General features: G+C 46.8%; 1 protein-coding gene across 13 annotated transcripts in view; it reads left to right on the top strand.

Annotated features, from left to right (window-relative positions):
- The window catches only part of SYTL2 (synaptotagmin like 2), an 86,847-nt gene that overhangs the window by 65,092 nt on the left and 1,977 nt on the right, over positions 1–19,778 (top strand). For 8 of the 13 annotated variants that reach the window (XM_077341370.1, XM_077341379.1, XM_077341378.1 and 5 more), the window contains 9 exons: positions 903–956; positions 4,116–4,163; positions 5,220–5,314; positions 10,620–10,739; positions 12,861–13,030; positions 15,383–15,485; positions 16,499–16,669; positions 17,575–17,653; positions 18,554–18,653. In XM_077341370.1, coding sequence (XP_077197485.1) covers positions 903–956; positions 4,116–4,163; positions 5,220–5,314; positions 10,620–10,739; positions 12,861–13,030; positions 15,383–15,485; positions 16,499–16,669; positions 17,575–17,653; positions 18,554–18,653 — 940 coding nt within the window. Of the gene's footprint in view, positions 1–902; positions 957–4,115; positions 4,164–5,219; positions 5,315–8,754; positions 8,890–10,619; positions 10,740–12,860; positions 13,031–15,382; positions 15,486–16,498; positions 16,670–17,574; positions 17,654–18,553; positions 18,654–19,778 lie in introns of those variants that run through there. The other 5 variants (XM_077341375.1, XM_077341381.1, XM_077341376.1 and 2 more) reach the window with 4 other exon arrangements.

Genomic DNA, 19,778 nt, shown 5'->3' with positions numbered 1-19,778 from the left:
CATAGGTCAATGACAGAGCACCAGTTGGGCATGAAGAAGGTTGCAGGTTCGGTTCTTTTATCTTTAATGAAAGAAACTCCAGTAGGAAGTACGGAGAAAAGCTGTCCTTCACCTGAGACCATGGAAACCCACTGGGTAGACAGCATAGAATCATAAGAGTTGGAAGGGGCCATGCAGGCCCTCTAGACCCACCCCCTGCTCAGTGCAGGATTATCCTCAAGCATCCAAGAGAAGGATCTGTCCAGCCGCTGCTTGAAGACTGCCAGTGAGGGGGAGCTCCCCACCTCCTTAGGCAGCCCATTCCATGGATGAACTAGACTCATAGAATCCTAGAGTGGGAAGGGGCCCTACAGGCCATCTAGTCCCATCTCCTGCTCAATGCAGGATCAGCCTCAAGAATCCAGGATAAGTATCTGTCCAGCCACTGCTTGAAGACCACCAGTGTGGGGGAGCTCCCCATCTCCTTAGGCAGCCCATTCCACTGCTGAACTAGACCCATAGAATCCTAGAGTGGGAAGGGGCCATGCAGGCCATCTAGTCTCACCCCCTGGTCAAGGCAGGGTCAGCCTCAAGCATCCAGGAGAAGGATCCATCCAGCTGCCTCTTGAAGACCATCAATGATGGGGAGCTCCCACCTCCTTAAGCAGCCCATTCCATTGAGCTAGGTATCAGAGGAACGGGAGCTTTAGCTCTCAAAAGCTAATGCTCTGAAGTTCTCGTTGGTCTTTAAGGTGCTCCTAGACTCAAATCCAGCTCTTCTATTTTTTATGCATTTGCTTTTTGCTGTGGTCCTGAGTGTCTTCTCTCCCCCGCCACTTCCGAGAGGTTCCCGTCGAGAGCCTGTAGTGACTTCCTGACCGGCGTAATGTCTAACCATGTCGCCATTTTCCCTCCTTGCACAGATAAAGGAAAAGTAAGCACTCGAAAGGAGGACTTAATGCTTAGTGCCGAAGATGGTAACTATCTCATTTTGTGCCTGCATGAATGTAGCTCTCTGCTTGTTAGTTCTGAGTAGACAGGCATTTCCCTCCCCTGTCCTTCCTGTATGGGCACTAGTTGCCAGGTTTTTAGGTTGCTGAACATTGCATGGCTTTAGAGGTTTATAATCCTCAGCTGCATTTGGGGGTAAAGTGTCTTAGGAGCCCATCTGTGCACAACTTGGTCTGGATAATGCACAGAGAAGGGGAGTCGGCAAGAGCTTGCTGGCTGCTTCCTTAGAGCAAGCTCAGTTATGACCAATAAGGTCAAGTGGCAGTCTTGTCGTGGTTGTCCCTAGTAATGCTATAGACCACCAGTGAGGGGGAGCTCCCCACCTCCTTAGGCAGCTCATTCCACTGCTGAACTAGACTCATAGAATCCTAGAGATGGAAGGGGCCATGCAGGCCATCTAGTCCCACCCCCTGCTCAGTGCAGGATCAGCCTCAAGCATCCAGGAGAAGGATCTGTCCAGCCACCACCACTGGCTTGAAGACCGCCAGTGAGGGGGAGCTCCCCACCTCCTTAGGCAGCCCATTCCACTGCTGAACTAGATTCATAGAACCCTAGAGTGGGAAGGGGCCATCCAGGCCATCTAGGGGCCATCCAGGCCACCCCCTGCTCAATGCAGGATCAGCCTGATGCATCCAGGATAAGCCTCTGTCCTGCCACCACCACTGGCTTGAAGACCGCCAGTGAGGGGGAGCTCCCCACCTCCTTCAGCAGCCCCTTACACATCTGAACTAGACTGCTAGAATCCTAGAGAGGGAAGGGGCCATGCAGGCCATCTAGTCCCACCCCCTGCTCAGTGCAGGATCATCCTCAAGCATCCAGGAGAAGGATCTGTCCAGCCGCTGCTTGAAGACCGCCAGTGAGGGGGAGCTCCCCACCTCCTTAGGCAGCCCATTCCACGGCTGAATGGGAAGGGGCCATCCAAGTCATCTAGTCCCATCCCCTGCTCAAATCAGGATCAGCCTCAAGCATACAGGAGAAGCATCTGTCCGGCTGCTGCTTGAAGACTGCCAGTGAGGAGGAGCTCCCCACCTCCTTAGGCAGCCATGATTGGCAGCATTTGAAAATCTGCATCTGTGGTCACAGGGAGGTCCTGTTTCCACGTGTCTTAAATAATAACTGTGTGTCGTCTAGTCACAGCTGACCCATGGCAGCCCCAAGATCTTGGGGTTTTCAGGGCAGGAGACTCACAGAAGTGGTTTGCCATTCTTTCCTCTGCATAGCAACCACAGTCATCCTCAGTGGTCTCTCATCCCGGCCTGGTGGAAAACTCTGCCTGAGGAGAGCATTTGTTGGCCTGCAAGATGGAGCTGTTCCACCAGGCCTTTGGTAAAGGCCAGAAGCAGCATCAGTAATATCAGAACCCCTGGCCTCTCTGCCCAACCCCACCAGACTAAAAACTTTTTATTTTATTTATTTTATTTATGTTCAAACTTTTATACCGCCCCTCACGACAAGTCGCCCTGGGGCGGTTTACACGTAATACCAGTAAACGACAACCTTAAAACCCCAATAAAACCCCAATTCTACAAACTAAAAAATAATCCCAAGACGAAGATGACAGCAATCATCATGCCAAAGACTGTTCCAGCCAGATCAGCAGATGTTCCCTAATTCTGTCCAGATGTTCCCTAATTCTAAAACTTGTGTTACAGCTTTGAATATCCTCCCACACATACAGAAAGGAAGCACAACAGTCAATATCAATGGTTTAATACTGTATTTATTATTGTATTTTTAAAATGTTAATAGATTATAGCAGACTTTCGCAACCAGGGTTCCTTGATGGCCCTGGGTTTCCTGAACGTGTGGGAGTTAATTAATGCTTAAAATATTTTTTTTTAATTTGTTAAGCATTTATCGGGTGATTTGACCATATATGGTCATGTTGACCTACCCAGCCACCCTCTCCCGAAATGGCCAATGATGGGCCTGGAGGAGGTGGGAAGGGGAGGGGTCTCAGGTGGGTGTGTCCACAGCTCTGCTTCCCAACCCTATTCCGCACAATTGCCCCACTTCTAGGGATTCTCAAAGCCTGAAGAATGTTTCAGGTATTTCTCAACGATGACAAAGTTGAGAAAGGCTGGATTATAGAATTGTTTTAACCATTACTAATGTTACTAGTTTTACAGGGATTTGTATTAACTGAAATATGTAGTCTGCCTTGAGTTTCCCAAGAGAGGGCAGAATATAAATCCAGGTATGCAATAAAATAATGTAAAAGTTGTTGATTATTTATTATACTGCACAATTAAAAACAGAATAAAAACTTCATAAAAACTATACAGAACTAACAGCACATAATTTTTATGAAGTTTTTATTCTGTTTTTAATTGTGCAGTATAATAAATAATCAACAACTTTTACATTATTTTATTGTACAGCTCAACTTCTGAGTTCTTACCTGTTAAGGTTGGGTTGTGTTCCTTTTTTGGTTTTGATTTTGCAGAATATAAATCCACTCAATAAATGAAATAAAATAACCAGGGTTGACCCCTGCTTAGCTCCCAAGATCTGACGAGATGGATTAGCCTGGGCCCTCCAAGGTAGGCCCCTGTGTTGCAACGGCAATCTTCCTTGGTGGTCTCCCATCCAAGCACTATCCAGGGCAGACCCTGCTTAGTTCCCCAGAGCTGAGGAGATAAAGCCAGCCTGGGCCATCCAGGTGAGATCTCTGCTCAGCAGCCCTGCTACAATTCCCATGAGTCCCTGCCAGTATTCGCTGGCAGGGGCTCATGGGAATTGTAGTCCATGGACATCTGGAGGGCCGCAGTTTGACTACCCCGGTTCTACGCTAAGATCAGGCTCTTAAGATCAGGCTAGGCATGGGCTATTAGGGTTTGACCTTGGCAGGTACAAATACCTTTATTGACTCTCTGTTATGGAACAAAGATGCCAAAGGTATTTTGGAAACCAAGGGTGAGAAGACGCCCAGCAGGAGGAAAGAGAATCACCAAGAAGAACTGAGAGATCCGCTCCACTCTGTGGTAGAGGGCTCCTTGCGATTGAGGGAAAACTCCACCGTGAACGGAATGGAGTCTGACCCCATGCTCGCTACCCCTGTGGTTACAGCACCCCCGTAACGTGTTGGGTGTGACAGCATTCCTTCCTGTTGCACTTTTGACCAGGTCAGAAAGCCGGTCAGCCCCATGAGCCAGATACAACGGCACCAGGAAGTGAGTAGCCGAGGTCCTTCCTGCCACCGCTGGCTTGACTAACCTGTTACGTTTTGGAACCGTCGCTAACCGCTTGTATTTCTAACTGTGCATTGGCAGCCGCTCATGCTTCTGTCCTGCAAGGTGGAATTCCAGTCCAGGTTCACTGATCTGCTGCAGAATTTGTCCAGCCACATTCACGGGTTCGTTTTAGCGGCAAACCCCACTTATGGCTCTGTGACTGTCGGCTCGTACAAATATAACTGGGAAGCCAGGGCAGGAGAAAAGCGGGGAGGAGCAGTTTGGCATAACCTCTAGAAAAGTCAGGAGCAAAATATGATAATGCAGGGAGGCTTAGTGTACACTTATGTTCAAAGGTGTAGCCATGTTGGTCTGAAGCAGCACAACAAAATCAGAGTCCCGTAGCACCTTCAAGACCAACAAAGATTTATTCAAGGCGTGAGCTTTCGAGTGCTTGCACTCGAAAGCTCACGCCTTGAATAAATTTTTGTTGATCTTAAAGGTGCTACTGGACTCTGATTTTGGCGTACACTTATGTATTAGGTTTGGATCCCTGGTGTTGGGGAAAATTGCTGGGATTCTGTTTGTCAGACACCAGGTTGGTGTAGTGGTTAAGAGCAGTGGCTTTTAATCTAGCAAGCTGGGTTTGATTGCACATGCCTCCAGCTGGGTGGTGACCTTGGGCCAGTCACAGTCCTGATAGTGCTGTTCTCACGGGGTATCTTGTGATGGATAAACTGTCAGATTTGGGGCTTGTTGGACCACATCAGTAGCAATAACAGTGGTTTGTATGTGCCCACTTCTTGGAGAACAGATGAGAATTTTGTTCCTCAGTAGGACACCTTGAAAGAGGATGGCTGGATCGGATCATCCCTCCCATCTTCTTCCGAGCTTCCATGTAGCACGCATGTCAACTCCTGGCTGGCGATTTTTGCATGCTGACATTGTGTATCCCCGTAACTGTGTGTGTATGTTTAAAAAGCCATTGATGCCTCTTAGTCTTCCTGTCCTAGATGCGAATTAACTCTCACTAAATAATGGATTGCTACTCTTCAGTCTCCACAGCACCTTCTTTCCCTGTTAACCAGTTCTCCAATCCAGAGAAAGTCAAAGGGATGAGCAAATCAGTTCCCACGTTTCTGCAGGATGAGGCAAGTCCTTTGTGCATTTTATTTTTTTTGGGGGGGGGGGGAGAAAGTTTTGCTGGCTGGCATGTTCAGGAGAAAGCTGAAATGATAGGGACTCAGTTTCCCAAAGTGCTTTACTTAGCTAGTTCCAGAAGTTGATTGGGGGGGGGGGATTTCCCTTGGTGTAGCACTCTGTGGTTTGAATTGCATATGACCTAAATTGGGAGAGTAACTGGAAGATGGCAATCTTGGCTGGGGGAAGGAGTGTGGAGTTGTCGATTTCCATTCCAGCCCTATACATTTTGTGGCTTGTTGGAAGCCTGCAGGTCACAAAAATATCAGTAGTTATCTAGAAAGTTTGTTGAGGCCAGCTATAACCCCCTGTGGCTTCCCAGGTTTTGTGTACACAAGAAATCCAAATCTGGTTAAAAATGTATACGTTTTAATGAATACTTAAGGAATCAATTTGTTTCCAGGCAACGCAAACTCTTGAAGCCACATAACAGAGGAAAAACAAAAAAAGCTAACTTTCTATGCATTAATACCTCGTATTAGATGGCACAGTCTTCAAATCTCAAAATCAAACACCGAGGCCAAGCATATCCTAGTCCAGGCCTCAGTCCACCAGAATAACAAAGTTAGCGTGGTCCCTTTCTAGTTCCTAGCTCAATTATAATCTCAAGCCATCTGATTCCATGTGATCCTTCAAATCCAGTCAGAACAAGTTCTTGCAGAGACCCTATAGAAGGTTATACCATAATTCCTCCTTCCCCTGCCCCCTATCCTGTGGGCCACAGGTTCCCAAGAAGAGCTCATAATCACATTCTTCACACTGGCCTTGAAAATGATCATAGAATCATAGAATCATAGAGTTGGAAGGGGCCATACAGTCCATCTAGTCTGATAAGAGCCATGTTGGATGGAAGGCCCACTTACTGACACCTGCAAGCTGGAATAGGCCTATCAGTATTCACATTAACCCTTGGAAGGAAACAGGGGTGCTTGTCTTACACAATGGCCACCCAGTTCCAAAGCCAACAACAGGGCATAAAGGCTGAGTGTCTTCCCCTAGTGCTGCAGCCCAGCACTGGTATCCAGAGGTTCCTGTTCTGGGAAGAGGAATGGGAAGGCTACTGTAAGCCGCTTTGAGTCTCCTTCGGGTAGGGAAAAGCGGCATATAAGAACCAACTCTTCTTCTTCTTCTTCTTCTTCTTCTTCTTCTTCTTCTTCTTCTTCTTCTTCTTCTTCTTCTTCTTCTTCTTCTTCCTTTCTATTCTGTAATTCTTTCCAGAACAATCATTCTCAGGATTTTGGGGACCATTTTGGGGACCATAGATAGCCCTATGGATTGGGGAGGGCTGGGATGATGAAATCAGGGCATGGAATTGCTACTCCTTCCTTTTCCACAAGTGTAACTCTGCTGGGGAAAAGGTGGTCGGGTTGCACCCCCACATCTTTCCTTGCTTAGCCTGCCCCCTGCACCGCTTGGCCCCAGCGAGTCTGTTGCCAGGCACCACTCCGATCCCCTTTTGAAATCAAAGCTGGGACTCAATTACCCTGCCCACCCTGTCTTGATCAGACAAATCAGTGTTGGCGTGAAATAAGTGTTTGCTTGATAGTAAACGTTGGCAGTGGGGTGGGAATTCTGTGAAGGCTGCAGAACGCCGTTGTTGGCTTTATGCAAACAGATAACCCTTCGGTAGACTCCTTCCCATAAAAAAACGATGCTCTGAAGCAGTTGTGATTGAAACTTTCCACCCTTCAAATGCCTTCATACAGACGTTTTGCTCCAGTTCTGTGTGTTCACTGGAGCAGGGATTTTTTAAATAAATGAAGTGTCCATATAATGCCATCCTCTATGTCAGGGGTAGTCAACCTGTGGTCCTCCAGATGTCCATGGACTACAATTCCCATGAGCCCCTGCCAGCAAATGCTGGCAGGGGCTCATGGGAATTGTAGTCCATGGACATCTGGAGGACCACAGGTTGACTACCCCTGCTCTATGTAGTCACTTCCCTCTTTTCCCCCTGAGCTGATAAGATTCTTCCCCCCCCCCCAAAAAAAAATCTGGGCTGCTGAGGTCTTTCAGGAAGGAGTGCAATTCAAGTACCAGGAGGGCTGGGATATCTAAAAGCCTCGCTCACACCTGCATTTCAAAATTTGAGTCCAGTGGCACCTTTAAGACCAACAAAGTTTTATTCGAGGCGTTGTGACAAACTTCGATTTCTAAATAAGTAACCTCATAGAATGAAATTTCTTTATTTAAGAAAAATGAAAGCATCTACAACGAAGGCATAGTCAGGACTGAGGTACAAAGCATAGAACAAACAATATAGGGGTTCACTTCCCCCTCCCCTGGGAGTTCCAACCAGGCACAGTTCATAAGAGTCAAAATATCAAGATAAACCTTTGGCTATCTGGAACAACAGGTCTGGGAAGTATGGGACACTAACAAAAGGGTGGATAGGGATTCTGACAGGTGTGAGCTTTCGTGTGCAGGCACACTAGGGATCATTAGAATGCAGATTTAAGTGCAGAGTAAATTAGCAGGAAATTAATAAACAGCATCATGGAGATAACCCACAAATATGCAGCGTAATGTATTTTATTTTCTTTATTACATTTTTATACCACTCTCCTTTGCGGTTTACATGGATCCAATATGAGAGATACGACACAAACTCAGTAATTATAACAACATCAACAACTCTGAACTTTTAATCATGCATTATTTAACCATTTAACATTTTGATCCAGCAGACTGGTCAGTTGCTCCACGGTGTGTCCAGTGGGCGTATCTGAGAGGGTTCTGGAGGGTCCACTAGATCTTGCTAGAATAACAATCAGCCCTTCAGGTTCAGTTGCTGTTCACAGAAAAACATAAGGGGAATAAAACTGTTAAGGGTAGTGATTAATAGCAGGTGCTTTCCCTGTTGTGAAAAGTAATTTAAAAAGATCTGTTGCTATCCCTATCTGTCTCAGGAACAGGTTTTAACCTTAAAGTTTAAACTCCTTCAGATAGTAAAAAGCAGGGTACAAAAAAACAGGTCCTCCTCCTCGTCTTCTTCTTCCCAGCAGACTCAAACTTCGTCCTGCTACTTCAGACCAACGCAGCTACCAACTCAATCTATTTCCATGAAGATTGTATCAGAGGGTAACCATGTTTGTCTGCAGTCCAACATTTAGTTTGGAGTCCAATATAGAGATTGGCAAAAGCTTCTGGGCATTCAGACGGGAACTTAGACTGCCAAAAGCTTATATCCTGAAACACTTGTTGCTCTCTGAAGTGCCACAGAACTCAAATATAACGTATCAATTACTGATTTTTAAGCTGGTGGTAATTGACTTGTTGTCATGGCTTGACGCTAGAGTGGAATGTCAATCTCTGTATTTGTTAACAGAAGTCCTCTGTGAGTGCCAAGGCAAGAAAAATGTAGGGATCGTGTAGAAATTCCGTTGCCACAGAATGGATCCGTGGCAACGGAAGGAACACAGAGAACCATTGGCGTGTGAGCATCGTGCCCCTTCTCTGACAACCTTGAGGGAAAGAGACATTCTCTCGGAGCGTCGTGGTCCATTTCTAAACTAATGTTGGTTAGGTAGGAACCCTTTAAAAAACTGTGTAAACTAAATTTGCCCTTCTGTTGGTAACCCTTGGAAACAGCTACACTCTCTTTTTTAAATTTAAAAGACGCTCCGCTGAGTTACACACAGACTAGGTCAAGGCATGAGACTCCCCAACTTTGCAGAAAAATGAGACTTAACAAGAGCTGTCTCCCCTTTGGTTTAAAGCATCATAAAAGTGAGCCGTATTATAAATAGAATCATAGAATCATAGAGGTGGAATGGGCCATACTGGCCATCTAGCCCCACCCCGTGCTCAATGCAGGATCAACTGGATAAGTATCTGTCCAGCTGCTGCTTGAAGACGGCCAGTGAGGGGGAGCTCCCCACCTCCTTCAGCAGCCCATTCCATGGCTGAACTAGACTCATGGAATCCTAGAGTGGGAAGGAGCCATGCAGGCCACCTAGTCCCACCCCCTGCTCAATGCAGGATCAGCCTCAAGTATCCTGGATAAGGTTTTGTCCAGCTGCTGCTTGAAGACCACCAGTGAGGAGGAGCTCACCCCCTCCTTAGGCAGCCCATTCCACAGCTGAACTATTCTGAGTATGAAAACTTTCCCCCTGATATCGAGCCACTGCTGTTCTACTTGTAGTTTAAAACCATTACCTTGGATCCTCTCCTCTGCTGCCAACAGGAATGTTTCCCTGCCCTCCTCCAAATGACCTTTCAAATACTTCAAGAGAGCCATCTGGTCCCCTCTCAACCTCCTCTTCTCCAGGCTGAACATTCCCAAGTCCCTCAGCCTTTCCTCCTAGGGCTTGGTCCCCAGACCCTGGATCAGCCTCATCACTCTCCTCTGCCCCCTCTCCATTTTGTCTGCGTCTTTATGAAGTGAGGCCTCCAGAAGTGAATATTGAATGCCAGGTTGCCAATTAAAGGAGAAAGCATACATGAGGTGGTGAAGGGAATCAGCACATTGGCTCCGCCCAAAGTCCCCGGTTCAATTCCCGGCCTCTCCAGTTAAAAGGGACCAGGCAGTAGGTGATGCGCAAGACCTCTCTGCCTGAAACTCTGGAGAGCTGCTGCCAGTCTGGGTAGGAAACACTGACCTTGACGAACCCAGGGTCTGAGTCAGCATAAGGCAGTTTCAGGTGTGTTCATTTTGCTGGCAGCCTCCTTATTGACTCTGATCCAGAAAGGAAACACTGAGGAATGAGGTGTGACTTTGGGCCAGGTCCTGTGGTCCTATTCCTCTTATAGACCAGAGGTAGTCAACCTGTGGTCCTCCAGATGTTCATGGGCTACAATTCCCATGAGCCCCTGCCAGCAAATTCATGGGAATTGTAGTCCATGGACATCTGGAGGACCACAGGTTGACTACCGCTGTTATAGACGACCGTCCTGTGGCACGGGGCTTCTTTTCCCGGGGAAGGCAGCTGCTCTTACAAATGTGCCCCAGAAGACAGAGAATCCATGTTGGCGGAAATGGACCCAAGACGGAATCCAGATAGATGGGCTTTGCTTTGGAGAACTTTCCCCAGGGGTTGTTTTTTGGGCTGAACCTCCTCCCTTGTTAAATTGTAGCGGCGCTAAGCTCTCGCATGCAAAGCACGCCTGCGGTTTCCGAGGCCCCTCTTTAACGCGCTTGCCCCAGTGATGCTGCAGCCCCCGTGCCGCTGGCCCGTTTGAAACTGCGCCGCATGGCCCGTTGCTCCTCGCCACGGACTCTTTATCTTCTTTTTGTCCTTCTGTGATGTCTTGTAGAGTGATGGCAGAGAGACAGACACGGCATCAGACAGCAGTTACTCACTTGGCAGGATCAAGAAGAGTCCCAGCTCCTTAACCAATCTTAGCGGCTCTTCTGGCTTGGCATCCTTGTCTTCTGTATGTAAATAAAAATTTCTCTCTCTTTTTTGTTAAACTAATGCTGGCTTTAATGCTCGTAACCTCTGATGCTGTGGGACCGTAGCCTTTGTAGGATGCTGTAATGCACGGTGCTCTTATAAATACCTTTCTACTAGAAGAGGGATTCCTAACCAGGGTCTGTGGCCACCCGGGGGTCAACGGGAGCTATGGAGGGGGTCTTTGGCCTTTCCTCTCCTGACTTAATGCAGGGGTAGTCAACCTGTGGTCCTCCAGATGTCCATGGACTACAATTCCCAGAGCCCCTGCCAGCATTTGCTGGCAGGGGCTCTGGGAATTGTAGTCCATGGACATCTGGAGGACCACAGGTTGACTACCCCTGCCTTAATGGATTCCGGCTGCTTCCCTTGCTCCCGTTCCCTTCTCCCAAGGGTGAGTGAGTTATCTTGTGGCTTCTGAGCCTGGGAGGGGGCGGAGCCTGCAGGCCTACTCCCGTCTTTATCCGCCTCCTGTCTCCTCCCCCCAGCCCTCCTTGAGCCTGCCTGTTAATGCAGACTGTGATGTCACTTCCAGTGACATGTCACTTCCAGGGGATGTGTGGCCAGCTGACCAGAGTTAGGCGATGACAGCAAACCAATCAGAACCTGTCCCTGTTAGAACCCTCTGGAAAATGACCTCATTGCTTGGATTCTCCCCCTTCCGTTTGTGGCTCTCTGGTTCTCATGGAGAACCAATTAGCCCAGCCCATACTTTGGCCTTGAAGATGGCACGAGGCAGTGGGGGCATATAAGAAGCCACAGCTCTTGTGTTGAAATTTTAAGCTCTCAAAGGCTTATAGCCTGGCATGTAATACTCTTTCTGCGCAGGCCTTATGGCAAGCTTTCTCAACCAGGGTTTTGTGAAACCCTGTCCCTGGATGGCTTATCTGAATGGGTGGGAGTTAATTAATTTTTATATGTATTTTTAAAATTTGTTAAATAATTATTGGGTGATATGATCATATATGGTCATGTTGACCCGCCTCCCCTCACAAAATGGTCAATGATGGGCCTGGAGAGGTGGGAAGGGGAGGGGTCTCAGGTGGGCGTGTCCACAGCTCTGTTTCCCAACCATCTTCTGCCCATTCATGGGTTTCTTGAAGAATGTTTCAGGGGGTTCTCAGTGGTAAAAAAGCTAAGAAAGGCTACCTTACGTAGTCCACTGATGCAGAGGCAGCATAATATAAAAAAGGTAAAGGTACCCCCTGTGCAAGCACCGAGTCATGTCTGACCCTTGGGGTGACGCCCTCTAGCGTTTTCATGGCAGACTCAATACGGGGTGGTTTGCCAGTGCCTTCCCCAGTCATTACCGTTTACCCCCCAGCAAGCTGGGTCCTCATTTTACCGACCTCAGAAGGATGGAAGGCTGAGTCAACCTTGAGCCAGCTGCTGGGATCGAACTCCCACCCTCATGGGCAGAGCTTCAGACAGCATGTCTGCTGCCTTACCACTCTGCGCCACAAGAGGCTCTTAGCATAATATAGGGGGTTACATTTTGGGCTTGGATTCAGGAAATCAGCTCCTAACACAACATCAGATATTAAAGAATTCTTCCGTGAAATGGAACGAAGAACCCTCTTTTATAGCACCCATTGAGGATAAACGGAAGGACATTTGTGACATAAATGGTCTATGTAGAAAGGTACAATATACCTTTTGGATGGTTATGATGTTATCAGTAATGTCAGGATCCAACACAAATGTCCAAGTTGTTCTCTCCCCCCCCCCAGACAAACAAACAAACAAACACAGGAGAATAAGTGGAAAAATTTCTTTGCTGCTCTTTTTAGCAGGCCCCGTATTTCTCTGAAATCCTCCTTGTCAAGTGATTCCTTTTCTTGCATGCGTTCTGTCATTCGCTTTCTTCAACTGCACGCTTGTTTTGAAACACTGCTTGTTTAACTTAAGGGGAAAAAAATATATATCTCAGCACGGGATGAAATCTTTAGAGGGACTCTAAATTATTGTTTTGCTCGGCACAAATCAATTCATCTTCCGAACTTCTTAGACCCTCCCCCCCCCAAGGAGAAAACACCCTTATTTTTAGCCTCAAAAAACAATCAAGAATTTTCAGTGCGTGTTTCTTGATTCGTGGCCTCTCCAGGTAAGCACAAGCGTGATGAGTGTCTACAGTGGGGATTTCGGCAACGTGGACGTGAAAGGGTCTATCCAGTTTGCCATTGATTACGTGGAGCAGCTGAAGGAGCTCCATGTTTTTATCGCCCAGTGCAAGGACTTGGCAGAGGCGGATGTTAAGAAGAACCGTTCAGATCCGTAAGTGAGCTTGGGGGTACCCGAGACGTTCTTCTCTTTTTCTTCTTAAAATGAGGAAAAGTTGGGGGAGCTTGGTCTGTTTAGCCTGGAGAGGAGACGACTGAGAGGGGAATCTGATCACCATCTTCAAGTATTTAAAAGGCTGCCATATAGAGGATGGAGCAGAGTTGTTCTCTCTTGCCCCGGAGGGACGGACCAGAACCAATGGGATAAAATTAATTCACAAGAAATTCCGTCTAAACCTCCGGAAGAAGTTCCTGACAGTTAGAGCGGTTCCTCAGTGGAACAGGCTTCCTCGGGAGGTGGTGGGTTCTCCATCTTTGGAGAGTTTTAAACAGAGGCTGGAGAGCCACCTGATGGAGAGGCTGATTCTGTTCAAGGGGGTGGCAGGTGACAGTGGATGAGCAATAGGGATGTGAATGTCTTGCATAGTGCAGGGGTTGGACTAGATGACCCATGAGGTACCTTCCAACTCTTTGATTCTATGATTCTATGAGAGAGCCCATGCAAAATTTATTTGTTTGTTTGTTGGATTTATATGACAGCCCGTCCTAGCATAACTTGCTTGGGATGGGTTTCAACATTTAAAATCATACAAATTCAGAATAAGCATAATAATACCAAGTAAACCAGTAAAATCAGTGTAAAAATATGTCAATCATCCAGTTAATGTCTCTCATCGTTTCCGGCATCCTGTCATGGAATCATAGAATCATAGAATCATAGAGTTGGAAGGGGCCATACAGGCCATCTAGTTCAACCCCCTGCTCAATGCAGGATCAGCCCTAAGCATCCTAAAGCATCCAAGAAAAGTGTGTATCCAACCTTTGCTTGAAGACTGCCAGTGAGGGGGAGCTCACCACCTCCTTAGGCAGCCCTATTCCATTGCTGAACTACTCTGACTGTGAAACATTTTTTCCTGATATCTAGCCTATATCGTTGTACTTGAAGTTTAAACCCATTACTGCGTGTCCTCTCCTCTGCAGCCAATGGGAACAGCATCCTGCCCTCCTCCAAGTGACAACCTTTCAAATACTTAAAGAGGGCTATCATGTCCCCTCTCAACCTCCTTTTCTCCAGGCTGAACATTCCCAAGTCCCTCAACCTATCTTCATAGGGCTTGGTCCCTTGGCCCCAGATCATCCTCGTCGCTCTCCTCTGTACCCTTTCAATTTTATCTACGTCCTTCTTGAAGTCCTCTAATCAGTTCTCATGTTCAAGGGATTTATATAGAGAAGGGCCAATTAGATGTTATATCCTTATTGGCTTTAACCAAGCACCTGATGGAAGCCCCATCTTGCAGGCTCTGTGGAACTGACCTAGCTCTGGCAGGACCTTCCGGGTGCTCGTTCCACCAGGTAGGGGCCAGGACAGAAATGGTCCTGGCCCTGGTTGAGGCGTTACGTACCTCTCTGGGGCCAGGGATCCCCAACCTGTTGGAGTTGGCAGAGCGGAGGACTCTTCAGGGGGCACTCAGTCAGGTGGTCCCTCAGATATGCCGGACCCAAATCATGAAGGTTGACCCCAGAACCTTGTACCAGAACCTTTTGCAAGCTAAATTCCCTCTCTTTTCTCTTAGCAAGTTGTGGAGGCTTGCATGGGGGTATTGATGGTTAATTCATTGACATGCTTGATTTGAATGGCCAGGGAACAAGTAGATCATAGAAATAGCTCATTAGACTGTTGTGTGGATGCTTCAGTGCGACTGTAAATGCTATACAACCTTTGAGTATTTCTGTAGAGATCCAGCGTGGTGTAGTGGTTAAGAGCAGCGGACCCTAATTTGGATAACTGGGCTTGATTCTCCACTCCTCCACATGCAGCCAGCTGGGTGACCTTTGACTAGTCACAGCTGTTCTTGCAGAGCAGTTCTCTCAGAGCTCTGTCAGTCTCACCTACCTCACAGGGTGTCTGGGGGGGGGGGAGAAGAAGGGAAAGGTGTTTGCAAGTCTCTTTGGGACTCCTTCTGACAGTGAAAGACGGGATATGAAAAACCAGCTCTTCTCATATCCATGGTAGATCATTTATTCATCTATCGTACCCTTTGTTTTGTAATGCATTTTGCAACAGTACCTTCCAGTGAACCAGTAAATTCATTATCAGTGGCACCACGAGGTCTATGTCTCCCTATGGATAGTTGTGGGTGATGTGGGCCCATGAGGGCAGAGCCCCCCTCCTGAAAGAGTCCAAATAAAGCACCTGCTCATGCCTTCCCTAGATTCTACCTTTTATGGGGAAATTTGCGCAGTCTAGAACATAGCTGCCTGGGAGTCCTAAATTGTGTGTCCAGGACATTTCATAGACCTTTATGTCACCCTTGTCTTACTGGACTGATTGTTAAACTTCCTCCAGGTATGTGAAGATTTACCTGCTGCCAGAGAAATACAAACTGGGCAAAAGAAAGACCTCGGTGAAGAAGAAAACGCTGAATCCTGTCTATAATGAAATCCTGCGGGTAATGTACAGAACCCATCCTGCAAGCTGATCTGATCTGAATCCCCATCCCCTGGTCCTGTTGCCCACTAAGCAGTGTCCAGAGACATTAAAAAAAAAAAACAGCAGCATTGCATGTAGTGTTAAATCACTTTTGGTAAAAGCTCAGAAGTGATGGGGAGGGTAGCTCTAGGAATCACTCGAAACTCTGTGGTTTTACCATAGAGTTCCTCACGATTCCTAGAGCTACCCAGTGTCACTTTCAACTTTTCAATGGAAGCCATGCAACGGTGCACCAAATTTGACCCTCCACCTGTATCCTCACTCCCAAAATTCCTGTTATTTACCTGGCAACCCTAACCTATATCCTCAGAAACCTCCTGGCTGTTAAATCAGCCCCAGCATTTGGCATTTTGTGTGAAAAGCTGTATTTTCAAATATGAGTTTGAGTAGACATGTGAGTTAGAGTTCTTCTCTCCCAGGAGGATGCTACACCTCCCTGCACTGGAGGCTATGCTGAAGCTAGAAAAGGGTACCTGATGCTAAGGAAATTAAACTGGTCTTGACCAGAGCCAGGGTGTTCTTGGCCCTGGACCCAGCCTAGTGGGATGCTCTGCCAGATGACATCAGAGCCCTGTGGGATCTCCGACGGTTCTGCAGGGCTTGCAAGGGCTTGCTATTCCACCGAGGTTCTGCAGGGCTTGCTATTCCACCGAGCCTATGGGTGAGGCCAGAAGTAACCTAATTCCACTTGGCCTCTTTGCCCAACCCCTACCAGGCTGCATTTCCCACCCCCATAAAGAAAGCGCTACAGTAGATTTTAGTACTTAGTATCTATTAATAACTTATCATTTTAATGTATAAGATCAATGCAACTGCTCTATTGTTATTCAATTAAATTTAGGTTGGGATGGTACATACACTATAGAAGATGTCATCTGCCCTGAGTTCCAGAATATATATTCCAGAATATATGAAGTAAATTGAGCCGTAGCATGGATCAGGGCTTTTAACCGTGCTTTGTCTCTCTTGCAGTACAAAGTCGACAAGGCCCTCTTGGTGTCCCAGAGGCTGAACATCTCCGTGTGGCACAATGACACCTTTGGACGCAACAGTTTCTTGGGCGAAGTAGACCTCGACTTGGGCTTGTGGGACTGGAATAACAGGGAGAACAAGCAGATGATCTGGTACCCACTTAAGCCTAGAGTGAGTGTTCACAATTGAAGCCTTCGGGCCAAAATTCTTTCTTCCTGTTTTTTCCCATCACCAACCAAAGGGATATGGAGGAATTTCTGACTCTGAATCTTCTAACTCAGGGGTATTTCTATGACTCTGAGTCTTCTAGTTCAGGGGTAGTCAACCTGTGGTCCTCCAGGTGTTCATGGACTACAATTCCCATGAGCCCCTGCCAGCATTCGCTGGCAGGGGCTCATGGGAATTGTAATCCATGAACATCTGGAGGACCACAGGTTGACTACCCCTGTTCTATATAACTGGTCTTGATAGATCAAGATGGGTAGCCACATTAGTCTGTCTGTAGCAGTGGAAAAGAGTTAGAATCCAAGAGCACCTTAAAGACTAACAGAATTTGTGGCGAGGTAGGAGTGAGTGAAAAAGTAAGCTGGGACTCACAAAATCTCCTATCCTGACACAAGTTGTATTAGTCTTTAAGTTTCCCCCTGACTCTGGTTCTTTTCTAATAATACTTGGCCAGGGAGAGGAGAGACCCTGTTTTCGTACGCCGGTCACTATACAAACTGTGATTAATTTTGCACCTTGTGGAAGATTTTTAATTTCTGGTGCACTGGTTAAAAATACACCTGCACACAAAAGATACAGCAAAAACATCCATTACTCTTCCCACTGCTCCTTTCTCCTGAGAAGCACAGGAGGGTCTCGGTTTGTAGTTCTCGATTTCCCTTTTTATCCGCCAGATGGCCCAGGGCAGTAGTGAAAGCTGAGAAGGAACAAGGAGGACTTTAAAGGTCCCTTCCAACTCTATGATTCTATCATTCTAGGACCATCCTGTTTCTCCAGGAGTAGGGAAAGGGATTATAACACGCAAGACTTTTTGCACACAGTCATTTTTATTTACGTTTTGCTTCTCTCAGGCTCCATTGGCTGCTCTGGAGCTGGAGAACAGAGGGGAGATGAAGCTAGCTCTCCAGTACGTCCCCCACCCAGTAGGAGGTAAGTACTCCTCTGTTACACGCTCTCTTACCCTGTTGGGCCTTACGTACAACAGTCTCTCCAGTAAAAAAAATACTGCAAATGTTTTTTATAAGGGTGGAGGGGAAGCATGAAAAATCCAGCTAACTTGCTGTGAACACACACTGGACAGTGATTCATAACAAGAGGTGCCACAAGATATTCCTTGAAATCAGCTCACCCAAAGGACTTGTCTGCTTGCAGAGTTTCTGCTGTCAAACTGACTCTGGCTGCTGCGGTTGATTTCCCGCACCCTGCTGCTGTTAGTCCACTGGATAGCTCAGGCAAGCCCGATCCTGTCAGATCTCAGAAGCTAAGCAGGGCTGATCCTGGCTAATACTTGGATGGGAGACCTCTAAGGATTTGGGTGGTAGTCCCTTCAAGGGATACTAGGGGACATGACGCAGAGGCAGGCAATGGCAAACCACCTCCGAATGTCCCTTGAGAGACAATCCTCAGATCTGGCCACAGTACACACGCCAGATGATAAATAATATGTGCCTTTAGGATTTTGTCATCCTCTCTCTCTCTCTCTCTCTCTCTCTCTCTCACACACACATACACACACACACACACACAACACACATGTGAGTGAGTATGGCACTATGTTTCCACGTATTTGTGACAAGCAGGAGCTTTTGTCTCCTGGGCAAGAATGAAAGGGGTCTTCCCCTTTTTTGTCCTTCGAGGATTCAAATGAAAATGCTCCTTCTCAGCAGGGTAATAATGCAAATGGAGCATTTTCTGTCTGTCTCTCCACCCACGACAAAAAAAATGTTTCTTTTCTATAGAACAGAGACTGTAAGCTTCAAAGATTCCAATCAGCTTTACTGTTCAAAACGAACCAAGAAGCGAGATGTATTCATTCTGTCTGTTTCACAGGTAAAAAACCTCCGGCCACTGGAGAAGTCCACATTTGGGTGAAGGAATGCAGTAACCTCCCCATACTCAGGGGCAATAAGCTCAACCCCTTTGTTAAATGGTAAGATCAAATGATTTGATGTGACTGAGGCCTCTCTGAAACCTTACAATAGCAGCCCGGCTACCTGTTCAGCACACACTTGCTTCAGATGAAAATAACAAGTCATGGCTTAGCGTTACATCAGAGAGTCTAGGGGGTCTGAGGGATTATACACCCCTTCCCCCAAATGCACAGCTCCGTAACGAAAACCTTTTACAGTTAGCCAGAGATTGTTGTCAAATCTACACAAAAAAAACCTATGATTTTTCTTTGCTCTGGGCAAAAGTCTGATTAAACCCTGAGGGAACAAACTGTGGTTTGTCATGAAGGCAGAAGTGTTCAGTTACTGAGGCCTGGGTGAAGGAGACACAGGAATATGTGGAATGTGTACTTGGTGGCAAACTATAACAGGTTTTGTGTTTTTATATATTTGTTCATTTATAATATTGGTCATGCACATTTTGATGTGTGGAGTTGCCAGCTTGCCATCTCAGAAATCCACTTCAAGAATTGGATGATGATATTATAGACACTTGTATTGGGCTTTTGGTATCTTCCAGCAGTTGAATTCTGATTCTAGACCAGGGGTAGTCAACCTGTGGTCCTCCAGATGTTCATGGACTACAATTCCCATGATCCCCTGCCAGCAAATGCTGGCAGGGGCTCATGGGAGTTGTAGTCCATGGAAATCTGGAGGACCACAGGTTGACTACTCCTGTTCTAGACCATCTGGAAGCAACTGAGAAAACAGAAATCTAGCTGTCTCCACATGGTTTCCCTTCAAAGTATTGACTTCTACAACTTCCTTCGGAAAGCTAACACTGATGTAACATAACACATTCTTGGAGGTTCCAGGAGACAGGGAAGGAAAACATTGATATCAGGTGTTTTTTTTTAAATTTAAACGCCTTTACACTATGCAGTGCAAATTATCATTTGCACAGTCATTGCTCATGTTGAGTACTCACACCAGGTATCACGTCACCAACTTGGAATGTGGTAGACAGTATCATGTAGACCAGGCTTAATTACTCTGAGATGTGCTTCATTCCTTTGTGTAAAACATTTGTGGCAACTGTAGCCACAAGCTCCCTTTGGAGAAGCTGAAGCAAAGCAATTGAGGAATCACTGCGATGGTGTTGGGAG

The sequence above is a fragment of the Paroedura picta genome, chromosome 6 (genome assembly GCF_049243985.1).
Source record: "Paroedura picta isolate Pp20150507F chromosome 6, Ppicta_v3.0, whole genome shotgun sequence".
Taxonomy (NCBI): domain Eukaryota; kingdom Metazoa; phylum Chordata; class Lepidosauria; order Squamata; family Gekkonidae; genus Paroedura; species Paroedura picta.
This window is presented reverse-complemented; position numbering and strand designations above follow the sequence as displayed.